Source organism: Ostrinia furnacalis, unplaced genomic scaffold (assembly GCF_004193835.3).
Source record: "Ostrinia furnacalis isolate ACB-3 unplaced genomic scaffold, ASM419383v2 OfSCF0859, whole genome shotgun sequence".
In the NCBI taxonomy this organism is placed as follows: Eukaryota; Metazoa; Arthropoda; class Insecta; order Lepidoptera; family Crambidae; genus Ostrinia; species Ostrinia furnacalis.
In genome coordinates, this window is record NW_021131098.1 from 228736 (window position 1) to 253189 (window position 24454).

The following is a 24454-nucleotide window of genomic DNA, read 5'->3' on the forward strand; positions in this document are numbered from 1 at the left end:
ATCTCCTCATTATTTAGGGAGTAATATTATAAATTAATTCAAATATTAAAATCAAATCAAAATCAAAAATATTTATTCAGTTTAGACCACAAGTGGCACTTATAATTTAATTAATCAGGTTGTCATATTGTCATGGATGAAAATACACTAAAAACTAATTAAAACAAAAAGGATGGGGAAAATATTCCATTATTCTGTGGTAACGCTAACAAAATTAACGCGTGAATTTTTTATAGACAAATGTAATTCAATATAAAAAAGTAGGGTAAAATATTCCGTAGACTTGTGGCAACACTTACAAAATACAACCGTGATTTTTTTTGAAAATTATTATTTAATTAAAATGAATTGGAAATGTGCTACTTACGGATAAAACATGTTCCCATGCACTTTCTTCGTAATTCCAGTAGCATTCCTACATGTTGGAACGGCACAAGACGGCATAATTTAATTATAAAGTGTCAATCTGACGGATATGTAAACAATGCGCGCGCCGGCCATTGACTAATTGCTCTAAAGTCAAATTAGTGCGTTTTGGAGTAATTTATATGAATACACATTTACGCCCGTTGACGGTTTCTGGTTTGTTCCGTATTCTGAGGTTAAAATGAAGATGTATTCCTGCAAAATATGCCCACAACGGCTATAGATGAACTACACTGAACTGTCCTTTATTTGACACTGACAAAGGGGCCACCGTCAATAGCGGATCGCTAGTTCCGACTTTTGCCACAGTGGAAACCATATAGTTGCACGAAGATGGTGGCGCCCTTCTGTCAATGTCGTCGGTGGGACATTTCAGTGTAGTTCATCTATATCAAAAAAATCAACTTCAAACTAAAAACAAAAGGTATCAAAAGTAATAAAAAAAGTATAAAAAACATAGACAATATAAAAAAGAGGTTGGTCCACCAATCGGTTCCCAACACCCCCGACGAAAAAACTTAGTGTGCAATTTAAATTATTATTTTTCTATATTATTCATTTAATTTAATAGTCAATCGTAATGCCATGCTTATAAACAATCAGCTACATAAACAATACGACAAAAAAACAATACAGACTTATATTGTTCTTCAATTTCAATGAAAGTGATCATGAAGAACTTATTCTGCAGGCAATTATATTTTCCTATTGGCTCTTCAACCGAGTATAATAATTAGTCGCCGATGTCACCGCCATTTCAATCAGGGATGTTATGGATATCCGTAACCGTAACCGAAACTTTCGGATATCCGAAATAAAAAAATATCCGAAACCGTAACCGTAACCGATTCAAAAGTTTCGGATACTTTCGGATGTAGGCAGTTTAAATTGTTTTTTGTATAGCATTATGTAAAGGCATAACGGCCTGATTTTCCTTTATAATGCCATTTACTTAGTATCAATTTCTATTTGTTTATTACTTTTTATCCGATGTAAAGTGCGGCCATGAATGAGCCGTGTTGGACAACTATTGCAAAATAAAGCACAGATATCCGTAACCGTAACCAAAACTTTCAGATATCCGAAATAAAAAAAAATCCGTAACCGAAACCGGTATAATATTATTCCTCTATCCGTAACCGTATCCATAACCGAAACTACATATCAATAACAACCCTAACTTCAATTAAAGTCGACCGACATGAAAACCCAACAGTCGCTGTTTTGATTAGAGCTTTCTTTTAAGCAAAGTGAAAAAGACACATTCACTGACACAGTTCCATTTCTGTAACCATTTACCATTCCGATATGTCCAAATGGACATACATGGCCGAGTGATGTAGACGTTGTTATTTTAAAATCGATTTGCTCAATCGTTACACATGATCATAAAGAAATAAAAAAGGGATCAGAAATATCGGCGAACCTAATCAGTGTACATTACATAGAATAAAATAAAATAAAAATATACCAAACGAATTGAAAGTTTTGATGAAGCCTGTTAAAATTAGGTTTTCAGGCTTCATTCGTGGTTTGGTGGCTTCGGCGTAGTTAACAAACAATATTCGAAACAAATAGGTAGCTAGAACTATTTTGCATTCTATGATATTGGTGTAGATTGAAATAAAATTGAATAAAAACCAATGTTGTTTCTATTTAAATTCGCCATGACCTAAATATTTACAACATGATATTTAATTGAAATTGCAATTTGTTAGTGTGTAGATATTTATGTTATTAATACAATGGTAGATGACGTTATCATTTACTACCATTACAACTTAGTATTGTAATAGTTACCTGCCATTTAAAAAGACGGCTATTGTTTCAAAACTATTATTTACTATTTGTATTTATAATAATAATAATATGTATTATGTATTTTAATTAATAATGTTGGTAATACCGTAATACAAAAAAAGAAATGGCTTTCTTTTGACTCAATCAAATGAAGAGTGTTTTGAAAAAACACTTTGAATTTATTTTCAAGTAAAGATAATTTATAGTTTCAATATGATTCATATTATTATTGAAGCGTCCATTGATACAATCGCCAGACTAGTGATGTACCATTATTAATATTATCGGATATTAGGATATTATGTTCGTAATTTAACAATATTATTAATTTTACAAAATAGTTTATATTTCCATATCTTTGGAACTCTTTTATTTTATTTTTAAACACTACGTCCGATCATAACAAAACACACCCATTTTAATCAGATTGCATTACAAACCCTATTAAGGTGCAATAAGATTGAAGATTCAACTTGCGAAAAATCTTAAAAATATTCCGCCTCACCTTCATCCACTCTTTACAAATCCGTGTTTGTTCCACACAAGCCATTGATGATTTAAATAATGTATATTTTTTCATTCAACCAGCTATACAATCAAGTATTTACTCATACAATTCTGACTATAGCCAATATTTGCTATTTAAATAATCTCTGGAAGTATATTGGTCACGTGGTCAGCGCTAGGGATGTAACAAAGACGAATAATAAATATTCGATGAATATTTTAAAAAAGTATCCCTCAATCCTTCGGTGCATAAACTTTGTCATAAATGTTAATAAAATGAAAGTGAAAGAATTCATTTTGGAGAAAAAAGCAATTAAGCTTAGTATCTCATTTCCACAGAACAAAGCTGAAACCTAGTTCAAACAAAAGCCTTACTTTTTTGTATTTAGACCCTGAATAATTGAAGCTTGAATCTGTACCTACTCATGTGTAAATTAACAGATTTCTAAAATATTAACCGCATTGAATTACCGGTATTTTTTAATTCGTCTGTACTGTAAGAACTACAACGTTGTTTCAACTAGTTTAACCGATTGAGTCCCAGACGGCATTAATTAATGTCATAACAATTGATTATCTATTGTATCTAGATTCGCGGAGCTTGAAGGATTAATTGAATGTATACTAACAATCTTGGTATCATTTTTGTTTTCTTCCTTTTTTGTTTAACACTGCATAAAAGGTACACACTGAAAATCAGGGTTTTGGCAGTTACAGCTTTACTGAGTGACTTTTTTTGGCAACATTGTTTTTTTTGTGTATGTCTTTTGTTGCCTGACTTTGTTGACGAAATAAATTTATTTTCTTTCTTCTTTCTTTCTTTTTTTCTTTCTTTCTTTCTATATCTATCAATAAGTCTCACTTACACAACATCTCACATAACATCAGGTGCGATTGCGGTCAAATCTGTTAAACCTGCCTTGTTCTGCTTATAAAATACATTATGCATTTTTATTTGTAATCGAAACATTCTATAAGTACATCACCATGCAACGCATAATTCAAAAAATGAGTATCTCAATCATTGGCTATAAATATCAGAAGCAGCTGCGTTTGTGTATTCCTGTCAAACAATACAATCACATTGTTTCACAGACTACATAAATTATAGCTTTACACTTGCGGCCAAGGAAATCACAACTACGATGAAGGCTATTAAAAAAAGTAAATGTATAATCCCACTATTATGGCGAAATATTTAAAAAAAATGGGATGTATTACAACACTTTTAATATAATATGCTATTCGAATAAGCGATATTATGTTCAAAATCAACACTATTTCCATCACTCACATACATATTATTACAAAGTAAAAATAAAAAATGCGTAAAAATGCTGGATGCGGGCAGCGCAGGACCGTTCACTGTGGAAAACCTTGGGGGAGGCCTTTGTCCAGCAGTGGACGTCATTTGGCTGAAAAGAAGAAAAATAAAAAAATAAAAACTTTAAAATAACTATTAATTCAATGTTAGTTGTACCAAAATGACACGCTTCGTTATCTCCTATCTTCATGGCGCAGACTTGAAACAATATGCGGTCCAAAAACATCTGTTTCCTATAAATTAGTAAACATCACTCATGTATCATTGTCATGTATGTGGACGATTTTTTTGGCTTCAAATGTATAGAAAAGTTTGGGGCCACTTTATGTTTACTCCTTGCCAGTTATGAGCGGGGAGTGGAAAAATGCAGATGATATTCTTTGCTATACACCCCAAATGGGTACGTAAAATAATTATTATAACACGTCAGTGGTGAAATTTGTTGTTTTTGTGGAAATTGTGAAAGGGTTGCGAAACCCGTCTTGTGTGTTTCCAGCCGTATTGTATAAAAAAATCTTCGTAACTTCTTTTTAAAACAATGTAACCCTATAAACAACGTGCCGGTGTCTTTTAAAAGATTCTTTTGTTAGTGAGGTGTTGTTTTTGTTACCTTTCTTCTTTATAATAATATAAAGGTACGGTATAACTTCGCAAAACAAACCTTTATGGACTCAACATTGAAATTGTAGGAAAGGTATGGCCATTGTCACCAAAATAGCCTTCACGTTACAAAAAATATTTTCAACATTTTTAAAGACAATTGAAGTAATATTTCCAAAGAGTGATGATGAAAAATATATGCCTAATAGATGAAAGATATCAAGATGAAGTCTGGATTTTCAGATATAATTTAATGTCGATACTAATATGTGAAATTACAAGATAATCTACTAGGTATAGCCTGACCAAGAACATAAAAACCCTCGCCATGTTGCGGTAAACTGAAAACTTCATTGACATGTCACCTTGCATTTCAGTCTATTGTTGTCAAAGTGTAAACAAACTTTATTTTAAATGTGTGCAATTGATTTTGTGAATTAAATTGCTAAAATATTTTTATAGTCGTGAAAGAAAAGTGGTTCACGGTGTGTTAATGTATTTGTCGAAGAGAAATACTAAGGGTTCGGACAATATTTTCATTGAATAATGTTTCCGACAAAGGTTGTCAAATTGACTGACATGTTTATCGTATAGTACAGTCCACTATGAAAATTAGCTGTAGGTTTCAACTACCCATTTTAAAGTTTTTTGTTACTTTCTAAGTTTTGAATTTTATGGAATTGGGAAAGAAGTACCGAGTTTGAAGCGTTCATGAGCAGACATTGCAGTTGAATATTCAAGTTCTGAATTTGATTATTGATGAATAATAAAATAAACCCTACTAGCTCGATTGATGGTTTCATTTAATTTATTTAAACCAGGTTACCTTTAATAATATTTTTCGTTCATTTATTAAAATATCAAATTAGCCCGTAATCCTGAATCCTGATACATAAATTTAGCCTATTAATTTAACACATGTACGACTGTACTCAGTGTTGCACTATCAAATGCAATTGAAGCGCCTCTATGCCAGGGTTTTTATGTTTCTGGTCAGGCTATACATAAATTTTTTAATAAAAATGGGTGTTCTTAAAATTGATGGCACTTAATCTTAATAAATAAATTATTCAAATAATCGTTAATCGTCGGCCGTTTGGTGTAGTGGTTCGAAACGGACAACTATTCCGGAGGTAGCGGGTTCGATTCCCGCACAGTACAAACATTTGTGTGCATGAACATATTTGTTTGTATTGGACTGGGTGTTTTTTATGTATAATAAGTATGTATTTACAAAAAAAAAAGTATTTAAGTATGTTTATATCCGTTGTCTAGTACCCATAGTACAAGCTTTGCTTAGTTTGGGACTAGAAGCGCAGTGTAAAATGTCCTAGGATATTTATTTATTTATTATTTATTTAAATAACAGACTTTTGCTTTTCATAAATACTCGCGAAATCAAAATATAGTTTGATGTGCCTACCATTTAAACTTCTTGTAAACCTACCTCAATTCCTTAAAAAACTTTCTTCTTTCACGCTAACACGTCCTACGACTCAGTTATTGCTCAAGTACCTTTTTCGGATGAGAATGACGTCATGGGCTGAGGGGGAAAGAAACCCCATAGGGTTGACCCGAGTATATAAATTCAAGACAAACGCACACTTTTCATAATTCGTCCAGTCGTTGAACAGTACAGACACTCCGGGAACCGTGTTTGAACCATAATCAAATCCTAAGATCATTTGAGCTGAGCTTGAGACCGGGTCTTGAAATTCAGAAGTATTAAAGACTCAAACAAGATGCGTCTAGCGTTCAAATGCATGCTGTTGGTAGTGCTCAAGTTCCTTCACCAAAGAATTTCTGAAGTGATATATGAGAGTACATGGAAGTTTCGCGTAATCGCCAACGTGACTATACGCCAAGAGTAGACAATTCAAACAACAGAAAATCTACCGATGACATGAGCAAAAACAACGGACCTGAAACAATAACCGTACACGCGCACAAACTAGCAGAAGTAACGAAAAGCGACATTATACATTAGACACGCGAGCATAATACATTAAATTGTAGAGGCGTCATATTATATCACTGTGAGTAACTAGAAGTATGAATTCAATTGATTTTTCAACTGCAATAATTTTGATCTTTTGGCAAATGCCTAAATTCAGGACAGACAATAAGCTTCCTCTGTTGATGATGACAATGTATTTTTTTTTTTTTACTTTCTGGAGCAGACGTAACTCGGTATTCATTGCAATTTGCATTTGTAATGTAGCACAGAGCGCTTAGTTCGAATGTTGGATGATACTTAGATCCTGTAAAAGTTTATAGGTGATAGAACTATAAACATTGGTGTTTAAAAACTCACTCTTGTGTATATTTTAAATTACCTATGTGTGAAATCTACATTTTGCTATTTGAATTAGGCTTTAATATCAGACCGCACATTTATCATCTAGGATGCTATTTATGACTAAAAATTATTCTTGTTAAACTTGATTCATATTAAAAGTGCTTATGATATTATGGATTTTCCAATAATTTATCAGTTATTAAGTTTTTTTGTGGTGTAATATTGTTGGTGATATTTTTTTAAATAAAATAGATATTGATCTTGCTTCTGGATATGGACTAATTCCGGTTGATCATATCTCACTAATATTAATCCTGGTTTTGGCGTATAACTGGTAAAACTTATTTTAACGAAGGTTACCAGATAAAGTTGCTCACAAATTTCCCAAAATATTATTTTCTATTATAAAGTAATCCCATTTATGTTAATGCATAATGTTTTGTATATGGATGATATCCTCATTCCTGTGCGTTCATACGTTGATTTTCTTGCTTAGAAATAGCACTACTTTTTTCTTAAACTATAATCACAAATATAACCCTCATAAAAATATTAGCATCAGTCTGATACATTATGCACCTGTTAATATTATTTGGTCGTGTTTATGTGTAAAAAATCATATAATTAAAACTGTATCAAGATTAGTATTAATTTAAGCGGTCACTGGCCCTGGAATGATTTAACTCATTACATACTTTGTTGCCTTAGTTAATCAAGATTTTTTTAATAAGACTTTAAAAGTAGATTAAGTGTTACGCCCATCCCCATGTTTCATACTTATTACCAGCAGCCGAACTTCTCATAACTACAGTGACATGGTATTTACATAATGTTTTCTTCTTTCACAGGACCCAGAGGATCGTATTCTCCTCGATGAGGAAATGGATCGCGTGTGGAGAGATCCGACGCCTGGCCCTTCCTTCCTACCCGCTCTCCGGCCCTCCGGAGAACCGCTGCGGGATATCGCAGCCCCCCGGCCTATCCGAGGTCAATTGTGTCCTATAACAGATAATCTTATAGGGGTTAAAATATGAAATTGCCGATTTTGGAATTACAAATCCTAATTTTATGAAATTTTGTGATGCAATATCAAACTATAGAATATTGAAAAATATCATTTTTAGTACCAGTAAAAAATAGTCATATTTTTATAACGGACGCCGACACCACTGAAGTGCTTATTTTGAAGATAAATTTCTAGTAAAACAAAGCAAAAAATAAGTAAATACAAGTCCTTTTAAAATGAAGTTTAAAAAAAATTGACATAGCTTATTGCATTTAAAAAATTGTATCCTAATTAATAACGAAGAAAAATCGGCAATTTCATAGTTATAACACCGCCTTCTTTACTTCAATGCTAACCTGGGTGCTGGCTCTAATCGCTCGTCAGATTTTCTGTAAAATTATTACTAACAATAAAATTAAGACTTAAAAATTACTAAATTTATTTTCCTATAATCCTACACTCGAGTAACAGTTTCTTTATATTATGTAACAATTAACACTACCTGTCGCTTTGCAAGATATGATAACAAATACTAAATACCAGCTTTGCCGTTACTTAACTGCTCCTTTTAGCAAATTCCTCACTCACTAGTAAAGTAAAACGATTGAAACGTCGAGTGGCAAAAATTGGAACTAATAACCTTGTATTGTCCAACTACACGGTGCTACTTCGCATTCTTGCCCTATATTACTGACACTGAGTAAAAAAACAATGTCCTAAAATTTTGTTTTTTAATCTTGAGTAGGTAGGTACCTATTTTATTTTATCGACAATCTGTTAAACACACCACTAATTATCGTAACACATGCACATCACTTGTTGGCGATGGCGACGGAGACTCTTTATACTTTTTTTTTATATTTTTAAATAAGTATCTATTGGAATCTATTGTTTTTAAAATTCTTTTTCACTCTTGTGAAAAGCTGACGCCCACTAGGTGCGCCTGTTAAATATTGGTTTATACCAATTTGTACTGCAAAACTAAATTTACTAAAAACTTAGTGTGCTTTCTTTACGGGAGTCTCTTGTTTATCTAAAATAATAATATTGTATTGTTCCTTACTTTTATCTCTGTGAATATGTCAAGGACGCAAAGTAACACTCTGTATTGGCTCCGTGCACGATTACAGCGCCAACTAGCGTCCACAACTTTGTGGGCTCTGTCACATTGACATTTAGGTCGTATATTTGTGAAAAAATATCGAAATGAAAAAATAACAAATATTTTCAACTAATAAATTGTTGTGATACCACGATTTGGGTGGAAAAAAGGTTTTGAAATCATTTTGGTCATTCAAATCAAATGAGGTAAGTCCAAAAAGTGTGTTTAATTTTGATTGTGTCAGGGTTTGTTTACTTCATTTATAGTTGTAGTTTTACAGTAAAACAAAAAGAAAAAGCTACTTTAACGGTTTCATTATATAACAGTAAATATATTTAAATGTTTCTGTATCGCTAGTAATAAATTAAATATCGTTTTCAGATCGAAATGAGTATCGTTTTGAAGACCGGGTTTGTGAGAGTTACAATATCAAATTCCAACCACAAACCGTATTTAAAGGAAAGTTGTTGGTATTGGCTGGACAAGTCCGAGATGTAGAAGAATTAAGAACAAAACAAGGGCAGAGTTCAATAATTCACGCTCTCATCATAAGGCAAACATCTGTGCACAACAACTACTGTGACTCATTTTTGTACTACCACGTTGTATAGTTTAGTTATTTCCAAATTGTAAACGGCTATTAAAACAGCCCTATCGAAATACAGTCCACTCTTTTATTTAAGTTCCCAGTAGGACCCTTTTCATGCGATTAATTAATGATATTAAAATGTATTATGTAGAATCGCTTTGCCATTGACAGATACATCTGATGACAGAGCTAACATTATTTCTACTTTTGACCACCATGAGAGCTGCGATAGATTATGTCCCCCCCACCTAGTACTTCGCACCCAGCGAATATCTACAACAAATGTGTCAAACGTCAACTGTCACACGTCGTTATTCAATTCACACACTACGTATTCATTCTCGATTAAATTAATATGTCAAGGCTAATACTTGCTCCAGTTTGCAACTGCAATTTGCTATTTCACGGCTGCATCAGTACTGCATCGAGTTAATACTTTTTACTACAGATCATTTTGACTAAACTGTCATGGGAGAAATAGTCGTTTAGTTGTTTAGATGGAACAATTTACATATAGATTTCCATTCTTTCATTTAAATTAACATTATACTTTTGGAGTTGAGTTTCTTGCTCTTCTTCTAGCAGGTCAAAAAATGTTCCGAAACAGTACAATTAAGTAGTTACTTGAGAGCTATAGAAAGCCTAAATATTAAAGAAATTAGGATTGAAAATATAATCACACGTTCACACCTCTAAAAAAATAATAAAATTAATTAGGTACATTTTTACGATTAATTTCACATCCCTTTAGTTTCTTAATGCAAGAATACATGAAACAAATCTCGATATTCAGATCTGAGTAACAAGTTATTCATTCAAAACTTAGCCGACCTTGTTACAAGACAAATGTTTTTCGCATACCTAAAGAAATGTGTCTTGGCTGCACGAATTTAAAATAATGCATTTGTAACTGTCAGAAATGTACTGAGAAATAAACGTGAAATCAATTGAAAGCTATTGAAAACAGTGCATTCGGAAATTATAGGCTGTGACCTGTGACCACACCAGCTGTTCAGAACACTATGAATTGCAATAACTTGAGTAGAGTAATTAAAAGTACAGACTGTCGCTGTATTATTATAGACTGTGCATTTTTGTTTCAAATCACCCCTTTTACAAGTAAATACGATGCGATAGTCATAATACAGGGTATGGTATTGTAAAACAACGTCCATCTCAGGGGTGGTAAGTATACATACACAACACTGATGCCAAAAAAACCTTAAATTTTTACGGAAAAATCCATGAAATCAGGAAATTATATTATTATTACGCGGGCGAGCTATAAGGTCATTCCCCCATATCTCTCGGAACTGCGGCTGCATCTACTCGGTGGTGTAGCGGGGTATGAGGGGCTGGTGCGGGTAAGAGACAGTAACAAGCACCGTCTCGTAAGTTTTAGGATACGTTTGAATAAAATTTCTTACTAATAAAGTAACAGATAAATATTTATTTATATTTTTCTTGTAATAACTTTCATGTATACTATCCCTGAGTCGGGAGTTGCGGTTCAACTCACTACACCCGTATGACGTCGCTTAAACCGATGCTTCCTTCGGCTATTATATCTTAATTACATGGTGGATGCCATGGGGTTTTGTTATTGGAAAATATAACCACCCAAGTAACCTATCGATAGGTTCACCATGATGGCATGTTTTGTGGGGATAAGGTAAAATCTTACTAAATCGTAAATCGTAGATAAGTGCTTCATTGAAATACTGAATAAAGTCTAATCTTAAAATTAAAATACAAATCATTATTTACTTAATTAAATTATTACTGAACAAGGTATTTACATGTTTCATTAATTGCCTGCCTTTTACATGATATCTAATTATTTATAAGGGCATAAATACATGGCGCGCTTTCGCCAAAAGATTAGGTGAGAAGTAGCCCTACAACAGCAAACCCCTAAATAAATTAACATAAATAAAACCAATTTATTTTCAACAGTATCTGGTCTATTGTTTAGTTAGGAACAATTTCAATAAGAAATAAAATTAATCCAATAATGTACCCTAAATATTAGTAGAATTAGTAACAATGACCTCAGAAAAACTTATTTGTTACCTAATTAAGTGTGAGTTAAAACGAGCATTACTTAGCACCCAGGTTGAGCATTAAGCCTTCGGCATACAGTCAGAGTGAGTGCGACATGAGTTTTCTATACGAAGTCTTTGTGCTATGTAAAAAATAAAATTACCACTTACAGCCCGAACAAACGTTTTGTCCAAATTAAAAGGAACCAAACCAAACGGTTAATAATTAACCTGAAATAGCATATTATAATGGACATTCAGTTGTATACCGGGCACTTTTTCCAGGTTTCTTTTCACTGCAAACCATTTTGTTGGAAATTCGAACACAACAAATGATTTGAATATTTTTATGTCTAAAACAATAAGTAGGTACAGTCGCACTGAGCTGTGCTTTATTTCTGACTGACCTGATGATAACACAGGTAGAATGCCAAAGTACTGAAAATCGTGGACACACGGCTTCAGCAATAGTGTTTAATAATTATTAATAATTATACTAGCCATTAACATGTCACAGCGTGAGGTGACAGTCAAATTGTATGAAAACTGTATGTAGCACTCACGTCAGTATGCCGGAGGCTTCATAGAATCAATGGGGGCGTTTGGCCGAAAATAGAATTGTTAGCGCGCTAGGAAAACGTCACTTTTGAAGTAAGCAAGCGTGTCCTCGCCGATAACATGCATGCTAAAGTTTTCGCTAACAATTTCTAACAAATTCTATTTTCACCAAACGCCCCCAATGTTATTTTAAGATACAATTACATTGTAATTAATTTGCCTAAGAACCAACGTTCTACTCGATTTAATTAACGATGCATTTCGTAGTATTATTTTTATTATTGATCAATTAACAATTATATTAATGGTCATAAAGTCATGCGGTATTCTCCACCAGCCATATATTGGGGACTTTGTAATTGAGACCCCAAAAATTTATAGCAAAATGCTGCCTTAAACAACAAAGGCATTTTTTATTATCTTAATAAAATATACATATTATAATAATACTCTACATTGGTCCTTAGGCGAATTATATCAATCATCGTCCATAATTATTGTAATGTGTAAGGGTAGGTGACATGCAAGTGGTCAGTTTAAGTCGTTACTCAAGTGTTGCCAGTATTTCATCATTAATACACACAATAATTAACACAACAATGTTAACAGCATTGTTGTGTTCCGGCAGTTAGAGGTAAGATAGCCAGTTCCTCCGTGGTTGAGGATTCCGGGTGAAGCTCGCTTCCACCTTCGGCCTGATCATCACTTACCAACAGGTGAGATACAGGCCAAGAGCTTCCTCGTTATTAAAAAAATCTGCTAGTATAATATTGTTAGCATTATACTAATACTGTTCATTTGTAAATGAAACTTCTCGCTTCCTGCAAAAATCTTCCAAACAGTTACTTGCTAACTAAAAGATAGAGGATCTAAGCTTGAGAAAACTCGAAAAAAGTTCCCTTAAAACACTACTATGTATGTAATTCATTTAGCTGGGACAATCAGAACTTGGGACAGAAGGTGGTGCGGTGAAAAATTCAAGTAGAATGGAATGACTTTTGACTGTAACAAAAAGATATTTTTAAAAAATCTTGAATCAGTTCAAAAAATCACACGCATCGAATTTTTTTGTACAAAATTCGATGTGAGGCAGCAATTTTCTAAATAAAAAAGTCAGTTTCAAACTACGAGTAGTATAGAATAAATAAAATTTGACCGTAACTATAACAATAACTTGTGTTTTTTGTATGGAGTTTGACAGATTTTTAACGTTTGTTAAAGTTATCATAGATGGTGCTACCCAGCTTATGTCTAAAATACCACATGAGCAGCTTGCAAAAAGACTATTTGTCCAATATCAGTAAGTTATCCGATTTGATTGATTTAAGTAGTCGTACTTAATGTTAAAACTGGTGACACTTGGGTTAAGTAGTTAAGTACTGAATTGGTACATATTACAAGCTTTTATTTAACTTTCAATGTATGTATGTAACTATTATTTGTTCGGGTGGAATCTTTCAAGCTGAAAGACCCGCATCCTGAGAACTGATTGAGATGAAATACATACACATTTAATGCGGATGACAATGCAATATTATTATGATGACATGGAGCTGATCTGATGATGGAGCTGAAAGGTGGCCATAGGAACTCTGCAATAAAACGACACCTCCACATCGAGTTTTGAGCTCGTTTGATGCGTATTGACGAGTGATTTGATCCTTTAAGGTAACCAGAGTCTGATGATGAAGCTGAAAGGTGGCCATTGGAACTCGAATACAAATGGAACGCAATAAAACGACACAAATCCATAAGAATGCAAGAATGTCATAAAAAATTTGAATATCAAGATTTATTATCTAAAATAATAAGCATGAAAATAATGCTTACAAATTGACTCTTGAATTTTGTGTCAGTGTAGATTAGTGTAGTTAGTGTACATTATCTAGAACTCAAATTTTGAAATGATAAAGAAAATCAGAAAGAAATGTAGTTCAGTAAGGGTGGATTCGACCAAACAAGAGTAAATATTAATCTCAGAATAAATCGTCAGTTTTTCGACATTTTGACATATTTCCTATACTGAAACTGTCAATGTGCCAGATATAGCAGCAGTTATTCTCGGATAAAAGTTTGGTCGAATCGGGCCTTAGTAGTTTAAAATGTCTTCGACCACTTGCATGGGGTTGATTTTTATTTCCATAAACATATTATTATTTGTAATATTGTAGTCCTTCTTACCCTTATACACCTCTCTTGATCACTATATTGTAATGCAGTATGGCGATTTAAAGGCAAAAAACTTATTTGCTGAAAGTTCCTTATTTAATGGTTTAATTTTCGCGACTTCGTACGCGTGGACCCCGTTTTCTCCCTGTTAAATAAGGGTTGAATTTTTCTTGGAAATTATTCATCTCGCTGTAAAAACCATTCTTGGAATTCAAAGAACATTATTTTAAAAAAATTTGGTAAAATTGGTCCAGGCGTTGTTGAGTTATGCGCTTACCAACACATTTTGCGATTAATTTTTATAGATGAAAAAGTGCTTACAAAATCGTCAAACATTTAAAAAAAAACTTAAATTTTTATCTTTTTGCCCTACCATTTTCAAATGAAAATGTCGACTATCGATGTTTGAGTTAAATCAAAATAAAAACAAACAATCTGATAAAATATGTAGAAAAAAAGGTAATTACTTATCTTTGAAAATGACTTTAAAAGTTCTACCAGACAAAACCTCGGTATCAACAAATTTCTTACTACATAATTTATCTTACTGTATATTTACTTTATAATAAAAGTATGGGTATAATTATTTTTAGCAAATACAGATTTATTTATAAAAAAATAATATGCTATTTAAGTCGCCACTCTGTTTATGTTATTCTACTGTAATTGATGTTAAAAGCAGCATTTAAACGATATGAGTTGTACAAAATAGAGACGACTATACGACAGAAAATTAAAATTCTACCCAATTTCAGGAGGTAAACTAGTTTCTAAGAGTACACCTGTATGACGCAGGACGCTCCCAGTCTAAGAAAAATTATGATAACTCAGTCATAATTTTTATACTAATAGGCATAAAATATGCCTGCGGTGGCCAGAGAAATGACGTCAGCTTTTTTTTTTATATCAAGGGCTATATCATTTATGACTTAAATCAGCTGGAGAACTTGTCATAAAATGACGATTGTCCCCAATGACCAATACATTTAGAGTTTTATGAAATTTAATCCATCTAGTAATACATATTTTCCAACCATCTCCTTTAAAAAAATGCGAAGATACCCAACTGAGCAATTTTATTATAATTATAATTTATTAACACTTTATCTTCGCGATCAATCCTAGACTGTAAACTGTTTGTATACCTATGACAAATAATTAAATAGCTTCGTTGCCAGATAAATAAATATCCTTGAACATTTTACACTGCGCTTTTAGTCCCAAACTAAGCAAAGCTTGTATGGGTACTAGACAACGGATGTAAAAATATACTTAGATACATTTTTTTGTAAATACATACATTTATACATAGTAACACCCAGACTCATCACAGAAATTAATCGAACCCGGGACCTCTCGGCATAGTAGTCCGTTCCGAACCACTACACCAAACGGCCGACAAGATGTTTCGTATAAAACATTTTAAAATGGGGCTTAATAAAATACACATATTATTATGTAAATAAGGCGAATAAAAAGTATTCAATAACAAGGGCTCTTTAAACTCGCTTTCATTTACTGTCGTATCGTTGAATTCGCTTTATAATAAATCACAAAATTTGTGGAAAATCATTAAGTGCTGCTTGGTATTTTACCATAAATTTTTTTTCGGTTCATTTTTATAATCGTATAAAAATGCACCGAATCACCATCACGTTATCGTCCAGGAGAAGGAATTGAAGAAACACATGAGAAACCAACAACTCATATAGAAAAAATTAAAATTGATAATAGTGCTGAAGATATTAAAGCTGCTAGAAAAAAACCTGGAACACAAGTTTTAATAATTTTCGAAGAGTTGAGAAGAAACTCCATAAGCGCGGCGCGATGGTTTATAGACCAAGTAAAGAATATTAAAAAAAAAGAAGAGAAACCAGCTACTAGGGTTAATATCCCTTATTTTAAATTACGATCGCCATTAAAAAAAAAGCAAAAAGCCGAAGAAAGGGCTAAGGAAAATCAAAAAAGAAGATACTTATACCTCGAAGAACTGTATGACAAATATTTTATTGTGCCTGAAACAGATGCAGATAACCAACCCGGTCCTTCGGGTGTAACAGCTAGCCGGGATGGCGTCGGACGAGACAAGACGAAACGGCTACCGCGTCTTGTCAGCCCAACGGTGGACTTGAAGAAACTACCAATTGAACGCCCGCGCCTTGTCAGCCCAACGGTGGACATCAATCCTTTAAGAAAAAGGCAACCACGCCTCGTCAGCCCAGCGGTGGACGTGCAACTAGACAGACTAGTAATGTCGCAAGCCGCAAAAGCAAGAAAAAAGGCCAGGGAGTACCTAAATAATACTATCAATAAATCCCTCGAAAAGATTGAGCAAATACGAAAGGAGCAGGCCCGACGTCATGCCGTGGATCTTCAGTCCCACAGCAAAACCTTTAAAAAATCCTTATCTGATTTGGAAAAGTCCACCAAGGATCGTCGGAATAACAAAATAATGATAAAAAAAGAAACTGAAGTGAGTTTCGTTGTGGGAACTAGGCATTACAAGTACACGTTAAAAAAGTTCGAAGAAGTGAAGAACAAAAAAATCATAAATTCTACCAAGACCATCGATGTATCCAGCAACCCTTGCGACTATACAACATGCGGTTGCAATAATGGAAACAGGCGTTCCGATGGAGAGTCCGCGTCAGGAGCAATCCGGACACGGACGAGTGTTTCTAGGCGATCCTCCGATTCAGTGGCGGCAGGTAAATATAACACGCGGCTCCATGTTAAGTTTCAATGCTTTGTGAATCGGAACACTGCATTCTGCTTCAATGTTGGTAGTTGGTATTGTGGATTCTTTTTAGTCATTATTTCTCAGTTGCTATCACACAGTTTGATGTTATTTTCTGTGCTACATTTTTTTTTATTTACAGCCAATTTGATATCTGGCATGTCTTTTTTAAATATGCTGGATCGCGAATTTATACGATGACATGGTCCTCCATTAGACTTATGAAAATGATGCAAGATAAATAATGTTTTGTTTCTTGCATTATGCATTTTATGTCAACTTAACATAAAATATTTTCGGGGAAAAATCATCTTTTTTTTGTTGTAAATAATTTTCGGATTTATCCGACCCCCAGCTCAAATATTTATTTATTTATTTTTATGCCACAGCAACGGAGAACAAACAATAACAGTACATTTGACACAACAATACAGTCTGAGCTCCGATTACATTTAACACAGAACATTTAAATAATACAAAAATAACAAAAACGAGCTTAAACAACAGATAGTTTCACTCATTTATTGCTCAGTAAACTCAGTAAAATACAACTAAATAGAACCGAAACTGCGTAAACGCAGGAAAAAACTAGACTATGTTGACATAAACGCAGTGCCAAGTGTTTAGCTCCTAAGCTACTATTATATCATTGCACTATGGCAGTGTCTTCGGTTGGCTCGTAAAAATTATACACTCAGCATCAAATAAACCGCACCTCCCGCGACACGAACCCTAAAGATTTTCTTCTGACACAATCATGGTGCCCCAATAATATTGGTCTTATTTGAAAGACAATGAAAAGGCTTCACTTGGGGCTCAACTCTGGGACCAATTAGGCCAATTTTTGTGATTACAAATCCAAATAATGATCTTACGTGTCCTCATTAACAGATGGATAGCAATTAATCCCACTTTAACAGTTTTATAGCAAGTTGGCTTAAGCGTAACTACCTGTCGCTCTAAGAAGAGACTCTGGATCCTTCTAAAAACACATTTTGGGGTAAAAACCTTTCCGTTAATTAAATAAAGTTTAGAACTAGGCTTTCAAACGGTACCAATTTTGGTGGGAAGTGGAGATGCATACTTTTGAAAAGTTGTTGCGGGAGGTGCGATTTACTTGATGTTGAGTGTAGTGGAGTGACTATCGTCGCTTTTATTATTGACAAACTGCCTTCAAACCCCCGAGGGGGCGGTGCTGCACTGACCTTCGTTAAGTCAACTTCGCAGTCAGGCCCAATCTGTTCTGACGTTCCGATCGAGCCGGGCCATTTTTGACAATCTTGAAATAAAAATTTAAATTCAATATTAAACATTTGGGGTATTGTCACTGAAAATGAGTCAAATACACCCTGGAGATTGGTACGCTTACATTACTGGTAGGAACAGGCCTCCGGTCGTTTACTACCGGCCCGGAGTGTTTTACTATAGAGGTAAAGTACACTTACTCTTTACATCTCTGAGCACTTTAAAGAAAATTTTAATGATTGAGTTCCCAAAGTTGAGTATTTTTAAATACGAGTTTGATTTGCGCTAGAGATTATTGAATAATGAGTATATTTAAAATAATCAAGGGTTGCGAGCGAAACATTAATTATTACAATGAATACTTTTTTTATGTTTATGACAAGGCAGGTATTTATTGATTTATTTAATAACATTTCAAATTAATTTATTTGACATTAATAACGTTTCAAATTAATAATTTTGTCAGTTTTATATGAAATTCATGAATAGCTTTCAGAAAATGTTCGACAGTAATTAACTTGTAATATTATAGAAAATAAATATTATAGAGAAAACGTTTTATAAGTCCTATAAAATATTATGTTTTCATTGTAAAATGTTGGAATAATGTACTTTGTATGTAATGACTTTGTAAAATAACACTCTTTAAAAAATAACTCAGTAACTAAAATCATTAATGAATAAAGTAGCTAGTTTATATCTATATATATAAAAATGAAACCCGTTTCGCGTTGTCACGGCATCACGTGTGAACGGCTGAACCGATTTCGATAATTCTTTTTTTTAAATGTTTGTGGAAGTCCAAGGATGGTTCTTACGGAAAAAAATATTGAGAAAATCTCTACGCTAAGGCGGTACGAAGTTCGCCGGGTCAGCTAGTTTATGTTATTTTTGTAGTAAAAATGTATTTATAAGTGTTTCTTTGATATGTCCTGTAATAAAATAATACGCTTAACTATATTTTTATTTAAATTCGCTAAGTTTTGTGCTTGTGTTTATTTGGAACTCTATTGGAACACGATTGTTGAATGTTGTTAGAATTCGGCCATCTTGTAAATATGACCACAGAATAATAATAAGTACTATATGACGTTATACTCGTACCTACCTGCATTTAAAAATATAATGTCATAATGTTCTCAATATCAAGAAACCAGTAACAGTGTAGGTCGAGCTTATTTGGAAGATTGTTGGATTCTAATTTAATTTAACTTGGATTTTTTTTTTAAGTTTAATTAATCATTGTTATAAGGTAGACAGAATAAAAGGTGTATTGTTTAAAACAATAAATATTTATACCGCAATGATACTTAGGTACATAATGTGTCTAGATTGATGCAGTTATTTTTTGCATTGCAAACAGCAGGTAACCAATTCTAATAATCAAATGATTGGTTCTCTTTGAATTCAATTTTATCTCACTTAAGGGTCAAATTGAAACCACTGCGTTAAAAATTCTATGAACGCTTTCATACATTTTTAATAATGTTTGAATTTATCTTTCTCTCTTTCTTTAAGTTTCAAGTGTGAAGCTTTTTCATTTTGTCAACCGACTTCAAAAAAGGAGGAGGTTCTCAATTCGACCCGTATGTTTTTTTTTTTTTCTATGTTTGTTACGCGATAACTCCGCCAATTATGAACCGATTTGAACAAATCTTTTTTCGGCGTATAGGTAATACCTCAAGGGTGGTCCCATTTAAATTTAATAATAGAAAAAACAACCCCCAAGGGTGGAAAATTGGAGATGAACTTTTTTATATGCAATATCTCCGCCGATTATAAATCAATTTGAACGATTATTTTTTTGTTGAATAGATATTATCAAAAGGGTGGTTTCATGCGAATTTGAAGAAAATATTTCACCCCCAAGGGTGGAAAATTGGGGATGAACTTTTTTATACGCAATATTTTTAATTTTTAGTTTTTTTTTGTGTTCACGCATTTGAAGTCGGTTTTATTTTTTTTAAAAGTTATTTAGAGTTAAGTTTGCCTTAGTTTAAAAAAAATCTGTTTATTGTAAATAAAATACCTAAGTAAGTTACAGACAGAACAAAATAAATGTATCTATGTAACTACTGTATTGTTCCAGAATGACATGAATTGAATGTATTTTTAGATGAATTCAAAGTAATAAAACTATGTGTTGAAAAAAAAAACAAAAGTTATAAGAATTGCTTAACTGATTTGATTCTTTTTGCATGCTAAATGTGTAGTGTAAATGTGGCTAATTATTTAGTTGTTATTACTGTTGTTAAGTCGAAAATAAACAACCGTCGCTTCAAATGTCGAAATTTTTCAGGACCGGGAGTGTCTGCCAGCGCGTCTGACTTATCCCCATTTGATGTGCCCGACAATGATCTACTGGAACAAACCCAGCCGCTGGTAAGTTTGCAAGTTATATTTAACTAGCTTTCCGCCCGCGGCTTCGCCCGCGTGGAATTTTGTCTGTCACAGAAAACTTAATCGCGCGCGTCCCTGTTTCAAAAACCGGGATAAAAACTATCCTATGTTCTTTCCCGGGACTCAAACTATCTCGATGCCAAATTTCATCAAAATCGGTTGCGAGGTTTAAGCGGGAAAGCGTAACAGACAGACAGACAGACAGACAGAGTTACTTTCGCATTTATAATATTAGTTGGGATTACATACACACTGTCCCAAAATTTAACGATACGCGCCGTAGGGTGGACACTGGACATGGTCATGAATACTTTAGGAAAAATGAGAAAAAAAATTAAGATGGACATTTTTTATTAATCTTTCCTAAAGTAAAAAAGTAAGTATTCCTAAACCTTAGAAAAAGTAAGAAAAAAAATTGAGATAAATATTTTTTATTATAAGTAGTCATGCTTATGTCCAGCCTACGGCTTATCGTTGAATTTTGGGACACGGTGTATATTCAAAAATAATCTAAGTTACCTGATTAAGACTCCACGCTAAGAGCCAAAGCACACGATGCGTTGCGACGACGCCGGAGCGGAGTCGCTGCATCGTCTTTCATATAAATATCTGTGGCGGGCGCACGAGCGGTGCGCGTACGGGGTCCATATTGGCTCACCTAAAGTTATTTACCCGGGTTCTATATTGGCTCACATAAAATTCTAAATCCTATTCTTTGTCTTACTACCGATTTGTGTTCATAATAATCTCTCTTCATAATTTTATTTTTCATACTTTTTTTATTCATACTTTTTTATTACTACCATCTACCATCGGAGCTCATAACAGTTAGTAATCATAATTTTTTTATCAATAATGTTACTACCAAGAACCATTTAAATACATAATTTTTATTTTCAGATCTTTTTTCTTCATAACATTCATTGATCATATTGTTTTAATTAATAATGTTGTTACTAAGAACATACTTCAACTCATAATGTTGTTGTTCAGAATAATTTACTTTATAACAGACATACTCGTATCTTTAAAAAAATATATACATATAATTTAATAGAGTAGATAACCATGCAAAGAGCATGCAGCATGAAAGCAAGCATGCAGCATGCATTGGTATCTCCTCGTCTCCGGCGCTGCGGGATGTGCAGCCCTTCCGCCCTTGCGTAACGAGGCTCAGGCGCCCACGCTTGCTTCCGCAGCTTCGGCTTTTTGGATCGCCATCGGCGCCTTCGGCGCCTCGGCGACCAGCCTCAGCCGCTCCAGCTCACCCGGGCGCCTGAGCCTCGTTACAGCGGGCGAGGGCTGCCCTCCCTCCGCGCCTCCGGCTTTTAAATTACACTCTAGGGGTAGGGCAGACAAGACTACGTGGAGTCGGTTTTGCAGCGATTCGTTTCTGTCACGTTAGTTTTGTGGCACAAAATATTGCCTNGAATAATAGTGTAAAATATGGTTATGTTTAGAAAATCTAGGAGAACAAATAAAAGTATAATAGATGTTTATTGCTAATGACATTATGAAGTTGAATGATTCGGAATTATGAACATTAGAGACAGAGTAGTTAGGAATTTTGATTGTTAGGATGAAAAATTTTAGGAAGAACATTTTCGGACTTCCAATTTTCGGAGTTGAAAATTTAGGTAAACTTTGGCGCACCCGCGCGTACGCGTGTAACGGCGAAATCTTACGTAGGTATCGTGTGCTGTCGCTCTTACCAAAGCAATCCAGATGTCATGCGCTACGCCGTTTGATACCACGCTTACGAAGATGGTCGGTGGCCGCACAAATGGTCGGTGGCTGTAGTCAGCCCATTATCGCAGAGCCTTAGTTTCAAATTCAGCCAGAAGAGTCATAAATCTGCTAAGGAAACGATAAGGCTTGAATTGGTGTTTCCCGTACAGCAATGAGCCTCCTCCACTATAGTGAAGGGTTTTTCCATAATCCCCACGCATGGCAGGCGGGTTGGAGACCGCACTCCACTATAGTGGAGGAGGCTCATAGTTCAGCAGTGGACTGTAAAGGGCTGTTGATGATGATGATGTGTACAGCAGTACAACGCCAACTGTTGCAGGCTTAAACTCCACGAGGGGCAAACGTTTACATGATTATTTTATTCCTTGAATCAGCAATCAACCCTCGGGGGTTCATGTAGACCACTGACAGATGTCACTGACAAAGGTGACTGAGTTTCTTCCGCCACTTCTTCTCAGCGCCAGCCCATATTTTATGTTATCCCGAAGTGGTGGTAGGGCAAGCCATATTTGGGACGTGTATAAGCGCCCTGGAAAAGGCCTAAGTACAAGTAATGAATAAACGTTTGATTTGGTTTGATTTGACTGCCATACGGGGTGGAAACGATAAGTGATCTCACTCGATTATTTCCAAACTATACAAGATATCGATATAATCGAGTGAGATCACTTATCGTTTCCACCCTGTATACAGTGACTATAGTCAGGCATCAGGGCAAAGTGCCGAGAGTCTTATACTTATTTGGGAATCGTGTCCTGTCATTTGACTTTTAATGTATTTCCTCGGAACAAACAACGCTGTATTTGTCTAACACCATCCTTGCTAATGCACAGCCGATCGATATAGTCACCGACATTCAAGGCTGAATAACTGTTTGGTGTTTAGTTTACGATTGTCACGGATCGATTCAAAAGCTCAACTCGATAGAATTGTTAAAAACCCAGTTGTATAGAAGTTAACAAAAATTCTGCGCGTTTCTTCGTCACAAACGTGCTGTTCGACTTTTCAAATGTGGATTCTTTAGAAAGATATTGCGTTAATGTGGCATAATGTGATATAATTAATCAGAGTGTTGTTAGATAATTGTCTAGAAGTAAAAACCTAGTGCTAGTAGACACAATTTCCACGGTGTACCATAAATAGGGAGTAATAAGTACAAGTGATTGTCGATGGAGACACACAAGAGGACTTGTAAATCAAAGTGGACTAATAATGTAATGACAGGTAATGATACCTCCACCATTAACTATTCCTTTTACTTTTGCACTAGGCTCGTTAAATTGTCACTGCTTACTTCCAAGTAATCGTCTACTTTAAAGGAAAATCATAATAATTCATAATTTCAACTTCAACTTTGTGATTTAGGACTAGTAATAATGTCATTGTGAAATGTTATTGTTTGCTATAATACTAGCGGCCGCCCGCGACTTCGTTCGCGTAGACCCCAATTTTACCCCCATAAGGGTTGAATTTTGCAAAATCCCGTCTTAGTGAACACCTACGTTCTAAAAGGAACCCCCATGCAAAATTTGCGACTCCTAGCACTTGTAGTTTCTGAGATTTCGTGATGAGTGAGTGAGTCAGTCAAACAGTGACCTATCGCTTTTATAGATATAGATTATGTATTTTGATATTATGGACTCTTCTCAATTATCTTTTAAACGACTTCAAAAAAGGAAGAGGTTCTAAATTCGAGTGTATGTTTCCTGGGGATCCCACACAGACTGGGACAGGGGACAGAGTTTCCCGCCGCGCGAGGACAGCTACTTATTCTTTACACAGAATATAACTTGTTTATACAGATGGGGAGTTCCACCTCTTGGGGATCCCACACAGACTGGGACAGGGGACAACGTCCCCCGCCGCGCGAAGATAGCCACTTGTTCTTTATACAGAATATA

The 24454-nt window shown here is 34.3% G+C and overlaps 1 protein-coding gene across 1 annotated transcript in view; it reads left to right on the top strand.

Moving 5' to 3' along the window:
- The first annotated feature begins 4433 nt into the window (after nucleotides 1-4433).
- The window catches only part of Ae2 (anion exchange protein Ae2), a 68905-nt gene continuing 48884 nt past the window's right edge, over nucleotides 4434-24454 (top strand). Inside the window, exons 1-3 of the mRNA XM_028300977.1 lie at nucleotides 4434-4457; nucleotides 7805-7943; nucleotides 20704-20786. Of these exons, the coding sequence (XP_028156778.1) occupies nucleotides 7838-7943; nucleotides 20704-20786 (189 nt within the window). The 5' untranslated portion in view covers nucleotides 4434-4457; nucleotides 7805-7837. The remainder of the gene's footprint in view (nucleotides 4458-7804; nucleotides 7944-20703; nucleotides 20787-24454) is intronic.